This window comes from Mugil cephalus, chromosome 18 (genome assembly GCF_022458985.1).
Source record: "Mugil cephalus isolate CIBA_MC_2020 chromosome 18, CIBA_Mcephalus_1.1, whole genome shotgun sequence".
NCBI lineage: Eukaryota > Metazoa > Chordata > Actinopteri > Mugiliformes > Mugilidae > Mugil > Mugil cephalus.
Window position 1 is genome coordinate 18,246,821 of NC_061787.1, and position 25,138 is coordinate 18,271,958.

General features: G+C 39.7%; 4 protein-coding genes across 6 annotated transcripts; 1 reads left to right on the forward strand and 3 right to left on the reverse strand.

The window, feature by feature from the left end:
* Nucleotides 1–1,834: 1,834 nt before the first annotated feature.
* Nucleotides 1,835–10,120, reverse strand: garem (GRB2 associated, regulator of MAPK1). 2 transcript variants are annotated; one of them, XM_047568687.1, is made up of 6 exons: nucleotides 9,752–10,120; nucleotides 8,582–8,722; nucleotides 8,173–8,303; nucleotides 6,560–7,765; nucleotides 5,676–5,830; nucleotides 1,835–5,535 (listed from the first exon to the last, which is right to left on the reverse strand). In XM_047568687.1, the coding sequence occupies exons 1-6, from the start codon at nucleotides 9,870–9,872 to the stop codon at nucleotides 4,662–4,664; spliced, it is 2,628 nt and encodes an 875-aa protein (XP_047424643.1). In that variant the 5' UTR covers nucleotides 9,873–10,120; the 3' UTR covers nucleotides 1,835–4,661. The 2 variants fall into 2 exon arrangements, with proteins under 2 accessions (XP_047424643.1, XP_047424641.1); XM_047568685.1 differs by having other exon boundaries at nucleotides 1,835–5,538.
* Nucleotides 10,121–10,780: 660 nt separating this feature from the next.
* On the forward strand, nucleotides 10,781–15,650 carry ncf2 (neutrophil cytosolic factor 2). The gene is made up of 15 exons (XM_047568737.1): nucleotides 10,781–11,003; nucleotides 11,204–11,286; nucleotides 11,448–11,556; nucleotides 11,841–11,975; nucleotides 12,146–12,253; nucleotides 12,488–12,547; nucleotides 13,271–13,314; nucleotides 13,398–13,539; nucleotides 13,712–13,777; nucleotides 13,943–13,997; nucleotides 14,086–14,132; nucleotides 14,265–14,413; nucleotides 14,676–14,787; nucleotides 15,165–15,282; nucleotides 15,376–15,650. The coding sequence occupies exons 1-15, from the start codon at nucleotides 10,830–10,832 to the stop codon at nucleotides 15,465–15,467; spliced, it is 1,494 nt and encodes a 497-aa protein (XP_047424693.1). The 5' UTR covers nucleotides 10,781–10,829; the 3' UTR covers nucleotides 15,468–15,650.
* dph2 (diphthamide biosynthesis 2) lies at nucleotides 15,527–19,359 on the reverse strand. Of its 2 annotated transcripts, none has more exons than XM_047568740.1 (7): nucleotides 19,252–19,359; nucleotides 18,809–18,979; nucleotides 18,587–18,699; nucleotides 18,094–18,314; nucleotides 16,913–17,587; nucleotides 15,956–16,147; nucleotides 15,527–15,799 (listed from the first exon to the last, which is right to left on the reverse strand). In XM_047568740.1, exons 2-7 carry the CDS (start codon nucleotides 18,956–18,958, stop codon nucleotides 15,672–15,674), a joined length of 1,479 nt encoding a protein of 492 aa, XP_047424696.1. In that variant the 5' UTR covers nucleotides 18,959–18,979; nucleotides 19,252–19,359; the 3' UTR covers nucleotides 15,527–15,671. The 2 variants fall into 2 exon arrangements, with proteins under 2 accessions (XP_047424696.1, XP_047424695.1); XM_047568739.1 differs by having other exon boundaries at nucleotides 19,144–19,354.
* A 291-nt stretch (nucleotides 19,360–19,650) lies between these two features.
* On the reverse strand, nucleotides 19,651–24,667 carry mcur1 (mitochondrial calcium uniporter regulator 1). Its single transcript, XM_047612116.1, has 9 exons — nucleotides 24,286–24,667; nucleotides 22,616–22,732; nucleotides 22,394–22,497; nucleotides 21,644–21,745; nucleotides 21,396–21,437; nucleotides 21,156–21,227; nucleotides 20,848–20,901; nucleotides 20,505–20,619; nucleotides 19,651–20,089 (listed from the first exon to the last, which is right to left on the reverse strand). The coding sequence occupies exons 1-9, from the start codon at nucleotides 24,518–24,520 to the stop codon at nucleotides 20,034–20,036; spliced, it is 897 nt and encodes a 298-aa protein (XP_047468072.1). The 5' UTR covers nucleotides 24,521–24,667; the 3' UTR covers nucleotides 19,651–20,033.
* Between the last annotated feature and the right edge of the window lie 471 nt (nucleotides 24,668–25,138).

Below are 25,138 nucleotides of genomic sequence, written 5' to 3' on the forward strand. Positions count from 1 at the left end.
TAAATATACAGTACTGTGCAAAAGTTTTTGGCAGTGGTGGAAAAACTGCTGTGAACTAAGAATGATTTCAAAAATATCAACAATGATTGTTTGTTTTAAGCAATTAAAAAAATGCAAAGTGGGTGAACAAAAGAAAAATTTAAGTCACATCAATATTTGGTGTTACTACCCTTTGCCTTTGAACCAGCATCAGTCCTTATATGTACGCTTAGACAAAATCAGGGATTTTGTAGGATCATAGACATCGTGGTCGGCCAAGGAAACTTAGTGCAACAGATGAAAAACACATCAAGCTTATTTCCCTTTGAAATCGGAAGATGTCCAGTAGAACCATCAGCTCAGAACTGGCAGAAATCAGTGGGACCCAGGTACGTCCATCTACTGTCTGGAAAAACATAGGAACTCGGTGTAAAAAAAAATGGCAGCAGGTGCTCTGGACTGACAAGTCAAAATTTTGAAATAATTGGCTGTAGCAGGAGGCAGTTTGTTCACTGAAGGGCTGGAGAGTGGCACAATAAAGAGTGTCTGCAGGCAACAGTGAAGCACGATGGAGGTTCCTTGCAGGTTTGGGGTTGAATTTCTACAAATGGAGCCGGGGAACTGGTCAGGATTAACGCTGTCCTCAATGCTGAGAAATGTAATACCATCAGGGAGGTGTATGATTGGCCCCCAAATTTATTCTGCAGCAGGACAAAGACCAAAAACATACAGCCAAGGTCATTAAAAACCATCTTCAGTGTAAAGAAAAGTCCTGGAAATGACCCCCACAAAGCCCTGTTCTAGCCTACATCCACATCCGTGGTTAGTTTTCCAAGATGTTTGGAAGAACCTACCAGACGAGTTCCTTCAAAAACTGTGTGTAAGTGCACCAAGAAGAACTGATGCTGTCTTGAAGGCAAAGGGTGGTCACACCAAATATTGATTTGATTTTAATCTCTCTGTTGTTAGGTCATTATAAGGGACCTGGCTATTAATTGACTACCGACACTATTAGAGAAAATATTGTATTAACGCTTCCATTTTTTAAGCATTCTTAGTTTTTCTTAGCATTTTCACACCCCTGCCTAAACTTTTGCACATGTAACTTTTCCATGTAATTATGCAAGTCTGAAATGTTGAGTCCTTTAAAAAACAAGTTCAAAGGTCTGTTTGAAGATAAACAAACAGGAGCAGTATTGGACGGATAGGAAACGAGCCAGCATGGTTTCTACACTGGAATGTTTCTGCTGCACCGCCAGATGAAAGCACACACACTTCTAAGTATCAGCAGATTCTTGCAGCCAAGTACTGACTTAATTGGGTAATGTTTACATTATTATTTTGAATTCTTTTGGATTGAAGCGCCGATGCCTCCCCACGAGAAGGTCCGGGTTCAAGTCCGGCCCAGGTCTTTCTGGGTGGAGTTTGCATGTTCTCCCCGTGTCTGCGTGGGTTTTCTCCCACCTCCAGAGGTGGTTTATTCACCTGTGACGTTGATTGGTGATTCTAAAAGTTGATCCTAGATGAGTGTGAATGGTTGTCTGTCTCTCTGTAGTAGCTCTGCAATAGACAATGCTCATGTATATAAATACATAAATGTGCAAATACATGCGTATATAAACCGCTTGTCAGTCAACTGAAAAAATAAATCGACGACTTGTCACAGAGCACCAATTATCACTGCACAAAGTTTAACATAAACGAGAACTCTTATTTCATCACATACTTTTCTACAGAACAGAACTGATCTCTTTCTTCATCCAGGTTTTGCATGACACAGTTGTGCAAATGCTTGAACCAACTGCAAATTTCATGTGAACAGTGGAGCTGAATGACTGAGAAGAAAAACCAGAAGTACCAGTTAATCCATTTTATTAGATTATACAATCAAAAAAAAAGAGTTCAAGAGAAAGCTGACTGCTCATAACTCAAGATTTGAGTAATGCTGTCAAACCCAGAGTCACAGTCATTTACTGTTTTTTTTTTATTTTTTTGAAGAATGTCAATAATTCATGTAGGTCTCATTCCAGAGCTGACAAGTAGATTATTTTTAGAGTTAGTAGGACAGGGCTACTTGTTGTAGTGTGTTCACAGTTCATATCCCAGAATTATTCAAGAAACATCACTGACTTGGACGAATTCCTTTGGCATGCACAATAGTCAGAAATTAACACTGAGGCAGTTTCAATACACGTAATACTCCACTGCCTTTTTTTATACTTTGTTGTTCCTTCACACTGTCTTCAGAGTGCTATGGCTATTGCATAAGACATTAATCACCGCCATATAATAACAGTTTCAAGGAACATCAGACACAGAAATACCTGTCACGAAGTTAGAAGCAAATCTGGAAAATTACACTTATTTCTTATTGACATTTTTTTTTTTTTTTTTTTTTGGTCGCCGTCTCTGTAGTGTGTCTGAGGCTTGCTATTTTTTTTTGTTTGTTTTTTCTCTCCCTGTAACCATTATTTTTAATGCATGGATTTACTTAAAACCCAAGTAGAATCCACATTTTACAAAATAAAAATTTGAACATAAGCTTTTTTTTTTTCCATAAAAATAATTTCAACATTAGTAACAAATTTTCTTTAAAAAAAAAAATTACATTAAATTTGCACTTACATACAAAATAATAATAATAAAAAAAATACCACGTAAAATATGTAACACCCCGCTAAAAAAAAACAAAACAAGTGTCAAGGGGGTAATAAAAATGACAGCTGTCTGGCCAACTGAGCAGACCTGGGTAGCAGAATCACTGTTGCTGCTGTGGCACCTTCATTTTCCAGCCTCTCAAACCCTCTGAGAATAACCGTTACTGCATATTTTGCATTGCATTACAATTACTGCATAAATAAATCAATTCTGAATCCAGGGTATAGAAAAAATATTCATTACTAGTGTTACCAAGTATTCTTTTCTTAGCTTTCATGCCTCTGGGGTGTGGGGGGGGGGACACAAACTTATCATCTTTCCCTCAGTTTGTGTTGAGTACATTCTCATGATAAGACACAGACAAAATGAAAACATTTAAGCCAAGGTGACATATTTAACATTTTAAGGTCTCTGGGTTAAGGCGCGTTAGAAGACACTTACAAATCAAGCAAAAGGATAAGTACCATCAGAATAAACATGTAGTGCATTCACTCTGTCTACACACACACACACACTATTTTAACTATTTTAATGACCTTAATTGCAAATATTTAAACTGAAATCTACCAAAGTGCATGATGCATAATTTGTGTTTTATTTAGAACTTCATGGTCCATTTTGCTCTATTGGTTATTTCCATGTTAAAGTCGGGGCATAATTTGAGCTTCAAACAGCCTCGTGTTACATTTTAAATTGATTGACGTCAAGTAGAATTTCTACTTATGGTTAAAAAGGCAGAAATAGAATCTTGCATAAGTGTTCTTTTTGCATCCTGTTGCACTTGAGAGCTCATGATAACATTTGATTTGGTTCGCTGTTGTTAGCATAGTTCCAAGTAGAACATAATTCAAAGAATGCAATTTCCAAGTCCAGCTGGTTTAAATGCATGTGACAATTCAACTTCTGAAACTGGAAAGTAAACCAGCTCTTTCACTCGCTATCAGATTGATGTATTTTATTTTTACCCATTAAGGGCCTTGAAAATCTAATTATATTCACTAATGCCACCGCTCCTCTGTCCATTTAAAAATAAACTTTACTGGTGCAGACCAGGCATAGAGCTTCTGGAGAGCTCAGATTGGTTGCTTTTAAAAAGAAACTAAGAATAGCTTTATACCTTTTTCAGAGCGGTCAATTTAATTTTTTTAATGTTTAGAAATATTATCTATTGCAGCCCTGATCTCAGCCATGTCTATCAGTAGCTGAATGATCTGGCTATGAGTTAGTCATTATAATTGTTTATATAATTATGATTTAAAATACCATTATTTTTCATACCAAATACAGATAATACATAGCTTCGGGGGTGAATTAAGCAGCATATACTAAAGCCAAATATTTTCTAGTCTGTGCCGTCTTTGCAACATTTGTTTGGATCCACCTTTAAGAACAGAAAAGCAGATCTAATTTTAATGTCTTTGGTATGTCTCATACCCTTAGCGTCAATGATGATTTCCTTTACAGGATTTGGCTTAAAGGTCCAGTGTGTAGGATTTAGTGTCACCTAGTGGCAAGACTGCAGATTACAACCAATACTCTTTAAATATTTTCCTACTCTTTCCGAAAGCATAAGAAACTACAGAGTTCACTATACACTAAATGAAAGGTAGAGCTAGTGTTTGTGTTGTGTTTGTCTGTCCAGGTTTCAGTTTCAGTTGATTATAAACTTACGAAAATATGATTCAATAGTAAGTTCTCCAAATATATCTCACTACAACTAACACACTGGACCTTTAATTTAGGATTGAAGTGATGGCATGAACATGTATGAAAAAGTACTAAGTAGTTGACATGAAAACGTCTTCATGAAAGTGCCAAACAGTTCCATTCAATTAGCAAGTAGCAGTCACAGACTATAGGCGAGCTGGGAAGTATTATCCAACAACACCCTACCCACAATGTCGTAACAAGGAAATAAGTTCATACCATACAAAAGGAAACTCGTTGTGGCTTGGTGTGCATAGCATATATACTGAAGGCATGTCTATCTCTGCTTTACAACTGGATTTAGTGTCGTATACGCTCTATATCTTGGGTCTCCATCCATTTATGAACTGCATGAGTTTCTTCACCTGCAGCTTGCTTAGCTTGAAGTCCTCGGACAAAATCTCCTCGGTGAGCTGAAGGAGCAGATTCCCGTCAATCTTCTCAGACACAAAAAGAGAAACAATGTCATCAGGCAGGCCGATAAACTTCAGAGATTTGGAGACCTCTTCAATAGAAAGGCCGGCTAAGCTGGACGGCGGCTGCCACTGTGCAGTGGGAGGAGAGGGTGGACAGTTAAGAGTTAATGAGTTGGAGATAGAGATAGAGTATATATCCGTTGTGCCCTGCTCTTGCTGCTCAGGTTGAGTGAATGAGGAATTCAAAGGCTCCTGTTTATTGTCACACACTGAATCTGACAGTGACTCTGTGCCCTTTTTCACTGCATTTGGTTTTGGCGTTCTCGGGGGTAAGATGGGGCAGGAGAGGCTCTGCTTAGTGTTAGATTCTTCTATCGGCTTGTCTCTGTACATTTCTGAATTGTAACTTGAGGACTTGGTACAGAACTGGTTCAGAGAAGCTTTCTGCATGCTGAAGTCCTTACTGCTGTGTGCATGCTCTCTGCCGTCAAAGTCAACCAGGGTGGATGTGCAGGTCTTTGCGCTGCTCGGGGATCTCTTTCTGGGGTAACTGTAGTAACTTCGACAACTTGCTGGTAGAAATTCCTCCATGCAGCGTGATTCTCCTCCACTAAAGTTATTTGGCCAAGACAACCGGGACGACACCCCATCCGATGGTAGGCTACCGCAGGGAGAAGTGGCATTTGGTTCAGTGCTGTTGGATTTACCCCAGCTACAAGGGTAGCAAACATTGCTTTGTTCTTGCGGGTCAGCTCCCTCTTGCTCACATGCTCCACTACTGAAAGAAAAGTACAAGATTAATTTGTGGTACAATAGCAGACCTCCTATAGAGATCATGTGAAGTAAACATACAACACATTTTACAGCTGAGTGGTTAGCTAAGGAGTGTTAGGTTTAAGTGAATTCAATTCTTACATGTTGTGGAGACCAGAGGAATAATAGGAGAGGGTTGGGCTTGGAGACCGAGTGTCTTGCTGCCGTGGCTTTGACAGGATGGGCACTGACGGCATCTGTTTCTGACTTCTTGGAGGGATCGGTGGGGCGTTCAAAAGACGGCATTCTTCCTTCACCTACAAGGAAATGTCCCGACTTTGAAATATCCAGCAAAAGTACCATATTGTCTGCAAAGCAATCACTTGCTTGTTGTCAGACTCCAGTTTTTTATACTATTTATGGTCGGCATTTTCTCTGCAATAGCCATTCAAGTTATTTAAATTTAGCATTCCATATAATAGTTTTGTAGGTACTGACTAAGGCAACGATATCAGACGTCTCAAAAGGAAATTTATTTGAACAGAAAAACCTAGTCCTGATGGTTAATTTTACAATTAATAATGACTTAGTTCTTTATTGGTAGAGATTGGTTGCACTGTAAAAACATACACTGCTTGTCATTGTATTACTGAAAAGGTAGCTGCAATGGGAGTGTTTCCTTTTGTATAAATGTGTACTTGCTGTGACCTCATTCACACCTTGCATCTGACCTGGGCAACCTAAGACCTAACCCTTGAGATACATTTGCTGTATCTGATGGTTTGATGGTTCAGAACCACAAACAACTGGTTGACCTGTGTGCATCATAACGTGGGGAGATGATTAAAAATTTGGAACAAGCCGGGAAGTCTTAAGTTATTCATCTATTTATTTTTCTCAGCCCTGATACACCTGAAAACTTCAATTTGTGTCGTAATTTCACCGCTGTGCTTTTTGAAACAGTCAAAGAAAAAAATCTCTGCTAATCAATGTGAATGAAATAGAGCAAATGAGTTACAACTTCAATTATGATATATTATACTCACAGCTTCAGATTTGGGTGGGACCGGTGGTGGTGTAAGAGGCACATCTGAACTGGTAATGGCCGTCAAAGGACAAGTGACTGGGAACGACAGTGCGGCTGTTGTGGCACAGCCATTGTTGACACCTCGGGTTCCTTCACTCGCAGAAGACTTCGGAATCTGATTTTTCAAGTGATCCAACCACAGCTCCTCATAAGGAATGTCCAGCTTGTTGAGGGTCGGTGGTTGGTTTGTACAATCCATCAGTTCGGGGAAATAGTGTTCACTTTCTCCAGATTCTGAAGCATTGCTTTCAGATGGCAGAAGACCCCAATCTCCACACAGCGTCATGCAGCCCTGCAAGTTGACTTCACTGTTACCGTGCAGGTTGCTGCCATACACACACACAGATAATCGGTGGAAGGACTGAGTGAGTTCATCTCGTGCGTAAGTTAAAGAGCTGGGAATGTGCATGTGGTTTTGAGACCCGTTGGAGCTGCTGCTGCTGCCTCCATTGCTTCCACTGGAGCTAACATTCCCACCGCTTTTCTTGGGGCTTTTGCCATCATCGCTCCAGTCAGTCCGCACATCCCGGACGGCACGAGAATAGTCATCTATATCAAACTGCTCCTGGCAGAAGGAGAACCAGCGGTGTACCATGGTTTCTAGCCACAACTCGCCCTGCAGCAGCTCCTCTGGGACAATAAATCTCGGCATGGCCATATGAAATGGAAAATGGATGGGGATAATTTTATTACTTCGCAGAATGCAGCACACAACCACTGTCTTTGTCTGAATGTTAACCAATTTGTAGCGGTGACCCTCCCGAATGAGATGGAGGTCATGCTGGTTTCGGGGCGGACTGCTGGGTACTGTGACATTTACAGGGAGACGGGTTTTCTCCACAATGTTCCTGATGTTGTGTTCGCCATCCTGCATTTGGAGCTCCAGCGGACTGCAGGTGCTAAACCTGCCTTTGCACTGGAAGGGAAGGCTGATGCTTTCGTTGGTGCGATGGTTCATGCAAATCAAGCACGGCATCTTGCCTCGTCCGATCTTACTTATGGAGTTCAGCTTCCCGATTTTCTTAAAAATAGTGTTGAACCTCGATTTTTCTTTGAAGCTTTTGGCGTAGAGGATCTCAGCCTGGCCCATCAATGTCAGTTCGTCGCCGGTGCTTAGTGTAATGTTGTAAACTTCTGTGTCTTCGTTGCATTCCCCAGAAGCCATCTGTGAAAAGATGACATATCGCACGAGCATGAAGACACTAAAGAGAGCGTCTACAATTTAATTTAAAGTATATAACCTGGAAAAAACAGCTTAGAGCATTATATTTGCTTTCTTTTTTTTTTTCCATTTCAGAGGATTGGTTTACCAGTTACGGCTAAATGCGGAACTGGTAAAAAAATGCAAAAATTACACATTATAATCCTATTTTAAGCTGTTTAAGCTGTTTCTTGTCTGAAGAGTCTGAAGTGATAATAAGAGCTTAAGTTTCCAGCTTCAACAGGAAGTATACTCTTATGGAACACCTCAGTGTCAGAGATAAATAACAAGCCATTGTTTGACAGATAAAAATATACATGTTAATAAATGCCAAAACATTTACAATAACCTGTTTAAAAGATTAAATGTACCTTAACATTGAAAACAATTTCTTCCATGACATACACCCTTTCGGGGAACGCTTTGGCCACCTCCTCCACGCTGTTGAAGTACTGTACAGGCTCCTTGACGTCCCTGTCCTGCTCCAGCAGCTTAAACTGACCTGGAGAAGACACAGCATGTGATCAGTCAGACCATAGCGCCACATATCTGCATATGATCCACGGTATTGTCGGGATTTGAGAGTTCCAAAAAGGGTTTTGAAAAGCATTGACCACTATAAGTTATTCTTTATTTTTAATAGAAAATACGTAATACTTACAAAATATAATAAATATAATAAATAAATTCTACTGTTAACATCTATAATACAAGAAAATAACACACATACAATAACAGCATCAGACAAATTGGACAAGCATCTGTATGTCCGCTGCTCACCTTCATAGTGAACTGGGATCTCTATTTTGGGTCCAATGACATAGTGTCCCTCCTCCAGACTGTGAGCAGTTATAGTCGTCCACTGACGACAGGAATGAATCAAGAGGTAGTCATTGTCTCTGAGCCCTTCGACCGACTGACCTGTGGGAAATGAAATGACAGAAGACCATCACATCTCTTGTGTAACCAAAGTTCTAACTGAACAATAACAATGACCACACACAGGTACAACAACAGAACAAGGAGGAACAACATGGTGACTGTTTCCATTTTTGTACCACTTGCGAGCTTGACAGGATACTTAAGCAAAGGTATTGAATAACTGAGCACACTCGAGCCACTGTGCTCCATGGACAATGAGTAATGCCTTAATCCATACCTCTCCAAAAGAGCATGCACGCTCATTGTAGGTACAACACAGCACCTTAATTCTGCACTAGACCCTAATTAAAGTTAGTGCTGAGGAATAACATGTAATTGTATATGCATGTAACAATAATAAATATAATAAAATACAACTGTGGGCTAAATGAAATATCTGCACATATTTCATGAACCAATATTACAGCAATGTGTAACGTTACCCCATCATTTTATATGGTTGTGCCTAAACAAATCTTTCATTGTATCTGGAATGAGGCCACAGATCACTTTGCAGCTATGACTAAACAATTCACTATTTAGTTATTTGCTTGGGGTTCCAACTCACACTGCCTCATCTGTCAAGTTGTGGCTCAGGGCTGGTCTTAGATAAAATATATTCTAAATCCCTTTAAGACAACAGCCAGTCACTGTGTTGTAGAATTAAACCTACTTGCATGCCTTTAATTGACGATCCTAACTCAGCTATTTATGACAATAGCCACGTTTACACAAACTTTCAATATGGGGATGGCTTCTGAGTGACAGGATTTAGACTAAATTATATATTTTAAACAGAAAAAAAGGGTAACTTAGCATTGTTTGGTGCAATCCGCACGACAAGAGGAAATGCTTTACAATGCAACTTCTCACTTTTATCAATACAAAACCCTGCCTTTTAATATGAGCTAGCCTATTTTTGTTGGTGAGACAAACACAATCAATGGCTAATATCTCTGACGCTAACTAGCAGCTAACAGGCGCAAAGTCGGTAGCTTGCACAACTTCAAACGTCAAAAAATTACTAACCGTTATCCAGCTTGACAATTTGAGGCAACTTATAGGTACTGACAAGTTGATCTAGTGGTAAGGACGTCGTACTCCATGTAACATCTTTTAAGTTGTTGTACAACATTGTTCCAAGGTCCATCTTGCTAGCCTGGTTTAGCCAACTGGAGAGTTAGCTATGTGTAAACACGGTCACAAAAGGCTACACTGCGCTAACTGGCTAAATGTCACAGCCACGCTCCAACCTCGGCGTCATACCACGCGCGGCATTTTTCTTATTTTATCGTCGCATATTCCTTATTTCCATTTGCCTACGTATCGTAAAAGTCCGACGTCTGATAGCGTAGCACAGCCATGTTTGTTTAGCTAGACACCTCAAGCTTACAGGAATCACGGAAATGCGTGTTTTATGTTTCGTTCAAAATAAGAGCATTATTTAGACTGGAGTAAAAGAGGAATATTTGGGCGAAGGAGGTCACCAAGTAATGTATTATACGCTTTCATTAAACTATAGCGGTAGATATGATGTGTTAGAATGCACTTTTTCATTTTTGGGAGATCCCCGTCTGCTCATATACGATTTTCTTAACAAAAAAAAAAAAAAAAAAAAAAAAACAACTATAGACCGGAAGTTGACCTTTTGTGCTATGAAGTTGAGCAAATACGCTGATGAGTAAAAGTCCATGAAGATAAGCTGAATAAACAGTTCCGCTATCAACATCAGTTATATCTGATACTGTAGTTGTGGGTCTTAAAATGATTAACAACCATGTCATCTTTATTTCCAATTAAAGGCCTTTTTAAATGTCAACATGTACATTGCATCCTTCCATATATGATAGATGTTGTTATGATGTCACAAAAATAGATAATTTTTTTTCAACCACATCAAATGAAAACGCTTAACTATAACACAAATGCCACAGCATCAGAGCGAGACAGAAATAATAATCACTGGACCTTATGACACAGTGCTGGGGTGGCTAAATGTAGTAACACTGACTGTCATCACTCACTTCCTCATCTTAGTGGTATAAAATCAGGGGTGGCTTCCTCAATTTGGCCTGTAGCTCAGTGCGTACTCCTAACCAGACCAAACATGTCGTTCGTGGACACTCTTCGCCAGTGGGATGAGGCTATAACTTGTGCAGACAGACAGGATTTTTCAGAGGCGCTCAAGATCTTCCTGTCTATCAAAGAACCCAACTCCAAAATTTGCTTTGACATCGGCTGTCTCCATCTTCTCAATCAAAACCTGGATGCTGCGGAAAAGGTACGTCTGACCTACACACTTTTATTGCAACATTACATTTTTCTAATAGCACACATCCAAAGGTAAAGCCATTTGTATTCAGGCCAAGATTCAAATCCTGTGATCTTGACTGACTGAAAGTGCAAGTCACTGTAAAAGAAGAAGTAAAGATTACCTTCTTTCTTCTAGAGGAAGTCACTGTGTGTTCTAACGCTCCTCAGGCATTTGATTGCAGCATACGCAAGGACGAGCATCTGGCCATTGCCTTCTTTCAAAGAGGAATCACCTTCTACAGAAAGAAGAGGCAAGACACGCTGGTTATGTCAACATCTCTTTTTCATGTTTGACATTTATTTGCAATTAAAAAACAATAATATGTGCTTATAATGTCACCACTCTCATGTGTTTCTTTGTGGAGTTTTTTCTATATGCAAAAGTGATTCATGTGAAAATTCCTTTTCAAAGGTATGAAGAGAGTTTAGCTGATTTCCAGAAAGCCCACAAAGCCCTAAGGGGCAACCAGCTGATAGATTACAAAGCACTCGGCCTCAGATACATATTGTATGCATGTGAGGTAAGCCTCCCGATTGTTAATCCTAAATACTTTTCCTTTCCTAAAAGATTCAGATACTTTGATTTGATGCTGAAACCTGATTCCGCTTTGGGTTTTTATTTATTATGTGGCACTGTCTAAAGTACAATGTGGAACTTTTCACTCGAGGAAAAAAGGGAAAGAAGCTCATGCGTTTTTCTCAGTTTTACTGTCAGCATGAGGGATTATTATAAATTCCAGAAGGATTAAAACAATGAACTTCTTTGAGCAGTCTCCAAAAAATATATTGATGTTTGCTGCCACAGGTTCTCCACAACATGGCCCTGGCTGAGGCTCAGTTGGGAAACTGGGAGAAGGCCCAGCAAAACCTCGCGAAGGCTCTCGACTACAAAACAGAGTCCAAGCTCAACATAATCGACAAAGCTCTGCAGTCCATCCTGGTCAGTCACAATGTGGATGCAATTATGTAGCTGCAGTGCTTATACATACTATGCGGACATGTCTCAATCGATTATTCAGCATCTTTTAGACTTTGTAATTCATTTATATGCATGGTGCGGTATAAAGAGTGCTGTTGTATTTTTTAACAACACTTGTGATGAAATTTCAGAAGCGGAAACTTTTCAAACCGGTCGAGATTCCATCGAAGGTGTTTTTCAAACCAAATAAGCACTATGTCGCTGAGCTGGAGAAGAAGGACTACCTGGGTAAGGCCAAGGTAATACTTTAGCTGATGACATTAGTAATAAATGGTGTTGATTACCTCCATAAACATACCACAGCTTATCCTGTTTCGTAAAAACCTCCATAACTCATTTTGTGGCTTTGTCATATTGTTATATACTTTTCCTTTGGTTTGAGATGATTTTGAAACAAACAGTCTAGTTATTTTGCAGAGTGACATAAATCATAATCTACTTTTTTTTTTTTTTTTTTTTTTTTGTATCATCAGGTTGTTGCCTCGGTTGTTCCACAAGATGAATTCTCTGGATTTGCTCCATTACAGCCACAGGTAACAAATGGACTCTTATTGACATAAAAAAATACTTTTCTAATGTAAAAATCAATTGTTATGTTACATTATATCCACAATAAATTATGTGCTAGACCAGGGGTCTTCAACATCTTTTAGGCCAAGGACCCCAAACTGATGAGAGAATAAGTAAGGACTCCCTACCTATTATATGGGTTCCATGTTAAACTCCACCTAGTGCTATTTATAAAATTATTATCATAATTTTGCATTCAATATAAGCTATTCAAATAATACAGAGATTCAAATATTCTCTTTTTGTTTTTTCAAACATGTGCAACAGTAGGGTGGCCGTGCAACTGCCATAAACATAAACATATCTGCCTGGTATACACAATTGACGGATAAAGAAAATAATTGACATATTCAAGTTATAATTTTACCTGGGGACTGAATTGACTCTCTTGGTCAACTGCAGGGAACCTGACAGAGACGCTCTGTGTGAAACAGTGGGCCGCTGAGACAGCTCCTGTATCAGATGCGAATGAGTGAAATGACTGAAAGATGACGTCTTCAGCCTCCGTTTATCCCTTCACTAAATTATTCCGGATTCATATTAATGTGTTTTTAAAGAAATGTAAATTTGTGGGGGAAAATTAAAAAATATATATATATTTAAAAAATTTGTAATCGACCAGACAGTTACCTGTTACACAATACCAATTTTTAAACTAAAATTGTGTTTTTCTCCACATCTGACAGGTTGAAGATGGTCCAGCTTGTCCAAAAGAACCCGAGGTCCTGAGGTACTCTGTGGCAATATAAAAGAGATCACCTTAGTGTTGGCGTCCTGGGTGAGTTGACCTTAGATGTCTGTTTTTAATCACAGGGCTTTAGAGGGAGAACCCCACATTGTGCTGTTCGAGTTTGTTCCCGAGACCAGTGACGAGTTGGCTGTAGTGCCGGGCAATATTGTGTTCGTGCTGCAGAAGGGTGCAGACAACTGGGCATCGGTGGTCTTCAATGAACGAGTAAGACACTTAGAATCTGCACCATATTTACAACTGTGCATCCTTTTGTAGAGTAAACCCAACGTTGGAAAGTGTTTTTGTTTTTTTTCATGCACAAATCAATTAATAACATGATTTCATGAGAATTCCTGTCACACTATTGTCAGTCTCATCGTTACGATGTACCTTACAGAGGGGACTTGTGCCTTACAATTACCTGGAACGTTTGGAAATCTCTGTGGCTTCCAAACAGAACAAGGTAGGAAATAAATATATGCTTCTTCTTCTTCTAGTACTACTGCAGTAATATTAATACTTGTACACACTGTATAACAATTACAGGCATGGATCCTGTTTTGTTGATAGTTTTAATGAGTATTTTTTTAAGTTTCTAAAACTTTCTGTATTCTGAACGAAAAATAAGGCAACAACTGCACCTCCGAACCGAGAACCACCAACCAGGCCCGAAAGGATACAAGGTAGACTCATCTGACAGTTTTATAGTGACTTATAAATTATATTTGACCCATTAGTGATTAGAATCGTTTCTCATTTTCTGTATTTAAGGTCTTACCCCTAGCAACGGCAGCAGTGGAGGAAAAGCTCAACCTAAGGTACAGTACGCTGAGACCAATCCTGCCAATATGTATAATACTAAGATACAGCCTTTAAAATACTTTCCAACATGTGGCGTACTGGTCTGTTCCATTGATTTCTGTGCTTTAATTCCACTCTTGTGTCACCAGGAGGCACGACGCACCGACAATTCATACATTGTCAAAGTCCGCTTCACATTCAACTTTGTTGTGTTAGTGCCACGTGGGGCTCCCTATAAGATGGTGGCTGAGAAAATCAGTAAGAAGCTGAGTGTCCCCCCAAAAGCAATCACCTTGAGGTACGGTGCTGATTTAAATATTTAAATAGAAACCTGTTAATAATAAATTTTATTTGCAGGGCGCCTTTCATGGCACTCAAGGTCGCCTGACAGTAAAATTAATACAAACAGAAAAACATAAAAAATTGTGCAAAAAACACAGCATAAAACATAATAGAAAATACAATAAGATAAAACAAGTGCAGTGAGTCAAGCAGAAGTTGGCGTCCTCCTGGTATGCTTTCAGAGTGTGAACGAAATCCTATACCCTTGTCTGCTTTAGTTTGACCTCTGAAGCAAGTGGGGAAAGCGTGATCGACGCCAGCACAGACATGGAGGACGTCTGGAGCCGTGCCAGGGATGGATACATCACCCTGTGGTGTAACACCAAGGAGGTATGGATCGATGGATCGATAGCTCTTCACACTTGCCTGGCTGAAAAATATTTTGTGCTGTTGTTCATTTTAAAAAATCTGGATAAGGAAAGTAAAGATATTTATGACTTTTGCTTTTTATATCTTCTTTATAAATGGTGCTTTTGTGTCGTGAGAATCTAAATCACTTGCCTTTTACAAGTATGTTTTATGTGGAACTGAGGTAAACTCAATAAACTCACTGAAGTTTAAGTTAAACTTCGAAAACGCGCAAATGCAGCAAAGTGCAGTACGGTGACAGCTCTCTACAGTCATTGTGAAAGTCAAACACTGTAGAAAAGAATATCTTATGTTGAAACATGGAGCTAAAAATGACTGTTCCTTTTTTTTTTTTATAGCAAACTGATGGAAAACCCCAGACTGAGATTCACTTGTTGGCTCTTCACTCCTATGAGTCGTCAAATCCAGAGGATCTAAATTTTCAACAAGGAGACACGATCACTTTGCTCTCTAAAGGTGAGGCTCTATACGTATAAAAACATTTAGAAACACTGGGATGTGAACAAGACAAATGGTTGCAATTCATATTTTCTTCTTCTTTTGCTTTAGTTAACCAGGAGTGGCTGGAAGGGAAGTTTAATGGGAACACTGGTATATTTCCTGCATCCTTTGTGGAGGAAGTTCCTGTGAACAGCCAGTGATTTATCTTAGTGAAAACCAAAAAGTTCATGAACCAAAGCCAACAAGTTTTCTTCTTTTGTGATTTACAAAATAAAACATGTTTAATGAAAACCATAATCATACATACTTACAGTTTCCAGTGATTACAAGTTGTATACTATACATTTGGTGCATTTGTTAATTAATAAATAATGTGTTGAGGACGTTGTTGTGGTGGTAAATTATTATGAAGCGGTTCCCTCCTCTTCGTAGGCTATAGCTATACCTCTCCTTCCCTCTACTGCCTTTACCACAGGTGTCTCCCCCAACTTGGGCTCTAAGCCACGCCAGCTTCGACCTGCCAGAAAAGATGCTGAAAGAAAAAAGGTGGCAGTCACTGTGACATGTTCTGTTATCACTCATTTTGAGAAATCACATCCACAGAGAGTGACAATGCTGTTACTCATGCTAATCATTACAGTAAATCTATGTTTAATAAAAGAGGCACGAATTTCTGAGTGTCCCCTACCAGCCGAGTTTGTGTTGGCTACAGTCATCGTCTGGTTCCTCAGGACCACGGAGGATCCATACGCTGACTCTACAGGCTCACTGTTCAGCAGATTATGGCTCCGCAGAGCTCCGGTGATTAATGAAACGTCAGTGCCATCATCCTCCTCCTCCCCCTGCTGCTGATCAGCCAAAGGCACGTGACTCCCTCCACCTAGAAACAGTTTGCAAAGGAGGAGGTTGGACATGGAAGGCATACGCAGACATGTTCAGTGATGATGACAGACAAATGTGATAAAGAGCTGCAGTCATATTAGAAACTTACATGAATGTAAAAACATTCACTTTCATCATCTACAAATACACATATCAGGAATGGAATTAACAGCTCCTCTGTGCATTAGGCTTGTTCCAGTTGATCCAACAGATACTTGATGAGTTTGGGATCTAGTGAATTTAGAGGCCAAGTCAACACCTTGTGCTGTTCTTCATGTTTTTTCAGTTGTTCCTAAACTGTTTTTGCGTCTGTGTCAGGCTGCATCCTGATGGGGATGGCTGCTGCCATCAAGGAGTGTCACTGCTATGGGGTGGGGGTGTCTGGTCTGGTCTAGGTGGGTGGCACATGTCCCTGAATTTCCATACTAAGGAGTCATTTAGTAGGTACTATACTTTTTTTTTTTTTTTTACTTCACTGAACTTTGGTAATTTAACTTAGGTTTGGTATAACGGCTAAAAATTGTGATGCAGCAATACCATACGTCAACTCTATATGACATATTTAACATTTCAGGTGCATGGAAAGCTTCATCACTGCATCATTTCTAATACATCACTATGACGTTTGCATTTGATCTTTTTCCCAGTTTTTAAACTCCTTGAACAAGAATAACCTTTACTGTGGCCCTTTCCCCCTAAGCACTGTCTCACAGCCCTTTTACATGAAGAAAAGATTTCTGATGTGAATAAATCTCAATCAAACCTGGAAGCAGACATCGAAAGTCTGTGACGTACTCCTCCGACCACTCCCTCTTCTTGTTGCAGGCCACCTCCATCTCAAACGGAGTCACGACAGGCTTATAGAACTCGCTCGAATCCAGAAGCGAGTTCTCGGGACAAGCAATTAACACAAAGATGTCGATTTCCAGAAAGTTTGCCAGCTTGGGTACGTTCAGTTTCCCCATGGCGAACATGTAGCTCTTCTTGCCAGCTCTGCGTATCGTCTCCTTCAACTGCTCGATGATGGTGAGGTAGTCGGCCACCCCCAGGGTGCCGACCAGGATGCCAACCACTCGGGCGTCCTTGGCCCTTTCTATGGCGTAATATCTCTTCATGAGCGCACGGTTGATGCTCACTGACTCGGCCCTGCCCTTCATTGTCACGGGGTCAAAAGAGCAAAACGAGCAGCGATTCCACGTCATCATGAAGTTTCGCAGGGTTGCTCCTTCCTGGCCTACATAGAACATGTTGTAATCCGTTATACTTGAACCACTTTTCAAGGAGATCTGTCTTCCCAGCTGACGGATAACGTTGCTGCTGTCTTCCTCAGAGAGACGCTTTTTAACCCGGCCATGACTGTAACACTGCTCCCCTTCGACAACAAGCTCTGAGGCGACAAGGTTTGGATACTCCGGAGATAAAACTGTCAGGAGGTCATCTGAAAACATGAAAACGTATATATTTTTTAATTTAAGGCTGAAGATGATGATGTTAAAAACAAACAGAGTGAGGGATTACACATACCCCACCAATCAAATACTTGTATAGTAATGGTACCCACTTCCAAAATTGTCTGACGTAAACCCAACCGAGATGTTTTGGACTTAGGGATGAGATGGACCACAGAGTCAAGGCAAACTGTGTATTATGTGGGTATCTTAAGATTGAATGCAAGATGATAATAATAATGTATCTTTATAAATAGCATGAGGCCGAGTTTAATACAGAACTACTTAATCTCTCCATCAGTTTTGGGGTCCTTGGCCTGAAAAACTTTGAAATTCCCTGATGTAGAAGATAATAAAACCCACCACTGGACATGAAGGTGCAGATTTTAAAGACAGCCAGTTAAATAAACAAGAAAACGCACGCAGTATATCAGCACACTCGTATACTCGGCTCATTTCTAAAAACAAAAGGATAAATCCCCATTCGATAACTTACCAATAGCATGAACGTAGTTGACGTCATAGAGGACGATGATGTGACTCTGTGTGTCGGGGTAGAGTTCTCTGAAGGAGGAGGCACACTTCTCCACGTCCACAGGGCGCCTCTCAAAGATGTACTTCAAAGGCAGACGTTTGGACGGACTGAGGCAAGCGCTGCCGTAGTGGACGATGAAGTCAGCTCCAACGTGCTCCGCAGCTACCTCGTCCACACAGCAGCTGCCCAGAAGAGTTATTATAAGTGTGTGCAAGAATAACAACCCAAACATATATTATACTCTACTACTCTATTTTATAAAGAGCTGAATACACTGAAGGTCTATATATGTGTGTACATCAGCACACAGCATGGTGGCAAAAGCTGATATACATTCAACAAGCATCAAATATTCTGATGAGATGAATAAATAGATGAAGGTACATCAACTAAATGAAATGTACTGCCAAAACTTTAATACATCATTTTGATAGTATTACACCCGGTGTATTACCTGCCATAGGATGTATCTCCCAAAATATACGACTTGGCACCACTGTTTCTCTCAATCTCCTCCGCAATCGCAACTGAATCCACTAACAGCTCGTCAGGAAACTGCAGAGCAACCTGCAAAACATTTGAAGAATTAAAAAAAAAAAGTTGCTGCACATTTTTCCGACTTCAGCTGCTTGACTGAGCAATTATTCAAAGATATATTATAAAGTGACGCCCCCACCTTTTTGAACTGATGCTCACGGATGAAGTCGCAAGTCTCCTTGATCTGATACAACTCGTCCAGTTTCTCCACAGGAGTGCTTGTCTTCACCGTAACTTCTACCACACGCTGAATTACGTTTTCTGAGCTGCTACTGAACGCATCAGCCATGATGGAACACTCAAAAAGTGCCTGTAAAAAATATAGTAAAATGCTGTTTACGACCTAACTAATGAAGAAAAACATGTCTAACATTTATGACATTTTAAACAGTAAAAACTAAGGACATGTTATTTTATGGAGGTACATTTTTCTCAACCAAAACTGTTTCTTACAACATATATATTGTATTTTACCTGCTTCACAGTAGCTGTGTGCTAACTTAGCCGCTAGCTGATTAGAGTCAGTCTCCCCGTAGTTTGCCAAATAAACGTACCAATATATTTATGGCGTGTCGTACTTACTTTACTACAAATACACAACAAATGCAATTCAGCATCGTAAGAATACGATCAACTTAATGCTTCTTTGGCAGCAACACACGTGTCGCCTGCTACCCGTAGCAAATCCACTGTGAATACTTCCGGTTCACTCGTTTTTCAAAATAAAAGCCACAGTGAACTTCACAGTGACGTGCTATTTACTTTTGCTGTCAATATTTACCTCGAGGGCAGTTTCTTGTTTCCCGTCCAAAACAAAAAAGTTTCAACACACATAACTCGCAACATTACCCATTAGTGGAGTGCTTGAAACTAAAATAAATATAATAATAAATATATTTTGAACTCTGCAGACATGAAACAGTAAATATGTGTGCAAAACTTATATTTCCATACATAACAACACAAACAGAAGCAGAAACATGATTTTTTAGCATGACACTGATATTTATTGACAAGTATATTCAATTAATTATAATGTGTCAAAGAATCTTACAGTCATTTCCAAAACCACAAACTTGAAAGATAAAAACCAGTAAAATATCTGTGATGATACAGTGGAGAAGTTAAGCTTCTGATATTCTCTGCAGTATTTACAGCTTGATATATACACATATAAAATATTTACACAACATAAAAAGCTAAGGTCCCACTCATGAGTCTGTCACCACACTTAAAACAGCTCATTAAAAATATTGGGTGTTCACCGGTGAGGTCACTGGTCCGATCCTCTCTTTGTGCGTGCTTGATATGCTTCATGTACGTGGCAAATAAAGTTGACCTGATGTGAAGATCATCAGTCGTGTTCACATCCAAATACGGTAGAAACCCAAGACCACAGTGAGACATGTGAACACTGAACCTGGACGAGAGAAATAAACATATAACAATGATTTGTGTGTTAGTCTGACTTACTTTGTTTAAATACTCATGATTTTTTAACAACTTTTAAACAGTTGAAAAATGCACTTGTTATAATATTGTTGCTTTTGCCCTTTTGGGATTAAATGAGTTGTAAAGCCTGGTTTATAGTCCTGTAACTGGTCTATGTGGAGCCTCCGCCGTAAATGGCAAGTGAAACGGAGCAGCTCATAAAACACAAGGAAATGCAACTTGGACCAATCACAGCTTTTATTTTCAACATAGAAGCGGCATATAACTATAAATTAAGCTTAACGGGTCCAAATGATGCCACTTAGGTTTTGTTTTACACCAATCACAAACTCACGCCTTGTACCTTTGCAGCAGGAAAGAAACTTCTGAGCGCCATGTCCTACCTGCAAGGTATTTTATAGTATCCAGTTTGTGAGACTCCAACATGGTTCTCAAACCGGCCACCTCTGTGTCTATCTTCATGTTTGTCTGAGTCAAATGACGATCTTGTTCTGCAGTCTGTGAGAAGAAAGGAGCGTGAAGGCAGACAATGAAGAAGTGCTTCACCAAAAACCTACGTGATACTGTGTAAACAGAAATATAAAAGCATCTGCACATGTTTAGTCTTTTGCAAGATGCCAGGCAATGGGAGCCTTTCCAGGTCAAATCACAGCATGTCCATTAAATGCATATTACTTGGAAAAGATACGCGATAAGACTCTGTAAGTTTCCTGCACAAATACGAACCATTTCCATGATCTCAGTCCGTGCTTCAAGAAGCTTCTTCTCATGCTCCGCTTTCTGAAAAACAGAACAAAACAAGAAATAAAAAAGTGTCATTTCAGTGATGACGTGTCAAACATGACGCTTCATTATGTTTATGAACTGATCTGAGTTACATTCAGTGACAACTACAACAGCAGTGTGACGCACTGGTTACAGTATCGGTATATAATAGAGGAGAGTGAATAGTGTAGGATATTTGCACATTTCAAGGAGAGTTATCCGTAATATTCAAATAACTCAATCCATGTTTTATTTTTTCCAACACTTACCAGTTCTTTCACTCTGCTTTTTTCCAAATTCATGTCCATAATGGTCTCTGAGCGCACTTTATTCAGCACATCCTGCAGCGCGACAAAAGACACACACGAGGCAAAGACACAACAGCTGGTTAATAAAACATCGCAGATTAAAAGTTTCTGCAGGAATATTTCTGTTAAATTCAATGAAATGACGACATCATGAATGTCGGTGACGCCTTAATTGTCATTTGTGAGTGTAAACACACTTACAGCCAACTGGACTTTGAGCTGTAATAGCTGGATCTTGAGTTTCTGGGAGAAATGTTAAAATAATAAGAATGTCAAGTCAGAAACAGAAAGAAATACTCACACAAACATACTAGACAGTCATTGCTCTTGAAAGAAAGTCAGACATTTTTGTAATTACGACGACTTCAGTGGTCATCAGAACAGCAGAGGGCTTAGATACAACCATTTTATTTTGGAAAGAGATTTTGTTTCCTGGTTGACATATTTACCTCGTTCTCGGCCAGCAGAGTAGAGAACTCACTCTTCTCAAGGATGATCATGTCCTTCTTCACGGCTGCTATTTGAGACATAACACGCTGCAACATGATCTCCTGTAAGAATACATAGAGACGTTATGAAGTACTGCTGTGCAAGTTACTTGCAGATGAAAGCCTACAAAGAAGAAGTCCTGTACTGGGATAGGGGCCACTTATTAATAAAAAAAAATAAAAAAAAATCAATTCTCACACCTATTTCATGAGACAGATCGGGAACAAGGGCATCAGAAAAAGACTCTTTTGAGATCTTTAAATGCAGGGAGACGCTAAACTGACATCAAAGGTCAGATAGTCTGTGTCTGGGCCAAAAAGTTGCACTTGAACACACCGCAAAGATTACAGCCAACAACCAACTGATACATGCACTCCTATACTCCTGTGTGAAAGGACATGACTCTTCAGGGAATCCAGAAGAACAACTATTTTTTGGGAGGCTAGGAAGCTAAGAGGAGCTAATGTCATCCAGAGCTGGCCTCTCCTGAATCTCCTTGGGGGAAAAACCCGAAAACTAAGAGATGTCTTAGTTTAGTCAATCTGAACATCTCAGTTTTCTTCTACAAACATGCCAACTTGGTAGTGTGTATTTCATACTCAAAGACAGTTCATATGCTTGTGAAAAATGGTCTTGTTCAGTGAGGTTTATAACGAGCACTTACAGAAGGTGTAAAACACCCAAGCCTCCCTCCTACCTCACCGTCTCACCTGCTGGACTTTGGTCACCATGTCACTGTAAATGACGTCCATGTTTGAGCTGGTCGTCCTCACCAGCACTTTCACCATCACTTCAGCTTGCTGCGTAGTGAAACCTGTTGAATGGAGAAACATAATCAAAAATAAATGCTACCTAGAAAAACAAGGCCAGCGTGTTATTGACAGAGCAGAGTGACGTTGGGAGCATTTTTGAACTAACAGAAGAAACCAAACCATTTTCCTCAAAGAGCCGCACCACAGCGTGCGTGTCAAAGAACATCTTCCGGCCTTCGGACTGCGGTACGTTGGGTTTCAGGTCATACTGGAGGGTTCTGACTGAGGTATAGATTCCTGAAATCCAGAAATGAATATTCAGGTTTCATTGTCACCTGGACACTGGTTACTACACAGACGACACTTTAAACTTTATTTCTTTTGTTGCAGCACGTATTAACACTGTCAAAAAATGAACCACTATTCTCTGCCTTGTAGAATTAATGACAAATTCTCTGTCAGCATAACAAAAAGACATTTAATATTCTTTTGATTAAAACCACGTATCTTAATGTAAACTCTTCTTATTGCCACAAATTTGACAGTTTACCAATAAACTATTTCCTACTATACAAAAAGCATTAGATTATATATAGAAATGTTCTGTTCTGTGAAATAATTTCAAAGTTTATAGCCTTTTATAGTGAGAAACTAAAATTAATAGGTGCAGCCATTGTTTGAAATGACTTTCTATTAATTATTTTTTATATTAGAGATGGTTTAAAAACACAACAATGACGCCCTGTGAGATGAGACACCTGGTAAAAGGGGGTCGCACAGAAGTATATTATGTATACACAGTGTGTGTAATGTGGGCAGAGGTTTACATTTAAAACAAGGTGGACTCAGTATCAGGGCTTGACTTTAAAAATATTCAACAGTCAGCTGAAAGTTCAAACATGTGGCCCATGGGTCAAAAACAAAACGGCCAGAGGGTCCGATCTGGCCCAACGCGGTGAATTTACTAAGGAAGAGGGGAAGAAGGACAAGGAGAGAAAGAGGATGAGGAGATGGGGAAAGAGAGGAAGAGGGAAGAGGTGACGAAGACTGAGGAAGAAAAAAAGGACGCAGATGAAAATGAGAAAGAGGGAAGAAGAAAAAGGGGGAGGAGAAGAAGATGAAGGAGGAGAAAGAAGGAGAAGGAAGGGGAGATGATGAAGGAAGAGGGAACAAATGACAATGACGGTGAGAAGATTGTGAAAGAGGAAGAGGAGATGGAGGAGGAGAAAAGAAATGTGGGAAAGGAGGAGGAAACGAAAGTAAGAGGAGATAAAGGAGGAGGAGACAGGGAAAGAGGGCAAGTGGAAAAGGAGAAGGAGGAAGAAAAAAGTGCGAAATTTGCATACAAGTCATTAACAGCAATTTTTAAACAAAATTGTAACCCGTTAATAATTTGTTCCTAAGAGTCGAGCACCTGCCACAACCCCTGAGAAACCCAGAACCAAACAGCAGAGGGCAGCAATGTGCAGACATTACATCGATTTTTCTTCAAATTGTTTATAAAATGTATTGTTAAAGAATTGATCAATATAGGCTAAGCATCTCATAAAGTACCTTTTTGCACTAAAACAAAGGAAAACTCCGCCATCCCTGCTCTAGATGACAACAGTGACGAATTCCATGCAGTTTTAAAGATTAAAAATAAAACTTTGGAGAACTTTTATTTTGACATTCAAAAGGGAAACTGGGACTCAACTTATCCAGAAAACCTTCGTCATTAAAGCTAACCTTCAAGCGTATAGAGTGAAATATCTACCAATACAACATCTCTCTGTCTACAAACACCAACAGGCTTTCCTATGACTCGTTAGGGTCACATACATATACAGGACCACAGTAATGTTTATTACCTCTTACGGGCATGTGTGTCACCCCAGAAAGGTGCATCAGTCCAGGGGCTCGTCTCGCTCTCAATGGCGGCCTTTCCGTGATAAATTGTGGGCACGCGGAGATGTTGACAGCTGTCAAACTGGTCGAGGAAACCCTCTGAGTCGCTTTGTAGTCTTTATTAAAGCGGTCATACCACTTCTCTGGGTGGTTAAAACTTAAAAGTTTAACTCGTGTCTGACACCGTTTTAGCACCATCGTAGAAAAGTTAAGAAAGAGCCTGTATATCCGTCTGTGAGGCAGCTCAGAGTATGAGTTGCTTCTTTACTGCCTCCATCGCCACTTTTCCCCTAGTTTCTGTTTCTGACCTTAGTCGCGTTCAAAGCCGACGAAGTAACAACTTCCGCTCACGCCTTTCAAAATAAAGAACATCCCTACGTTTTCCTGTATGGAGGCACCTTTACGACAAATTGTATGCATTTTTGTTTTTAAATGTGTTTGTTTTTTTGTTTTTTGAAAAAATCATGTAAGTAATTTTAATGACAAACCGAATCAAGTAATGAGTAAGTATTTAAAAATAATTAAAAAGTTTTCTCACATTAAAAGGGAAATTAAACATACATGTGTTGGTCCTTGTAGTATTGTGAACTATAGCTGAAATAGCACATTTGCTAAAGACAAATATTAAAAAGGTGCTAAAATCGAAAATGTAAAAAGTTTATTTTTCATAATTTCCACCTAGCTTGCTAGCTAGTGAGTCGCCATTTTATATTGACATCACAGATTACGTAGTGGAGTTGGTCGGACCCTTTAGCTACTGAAGACAGTGATGCATTTCTGATGAAAATAAACTGGAAGCCTGTCATAAAGCCACAT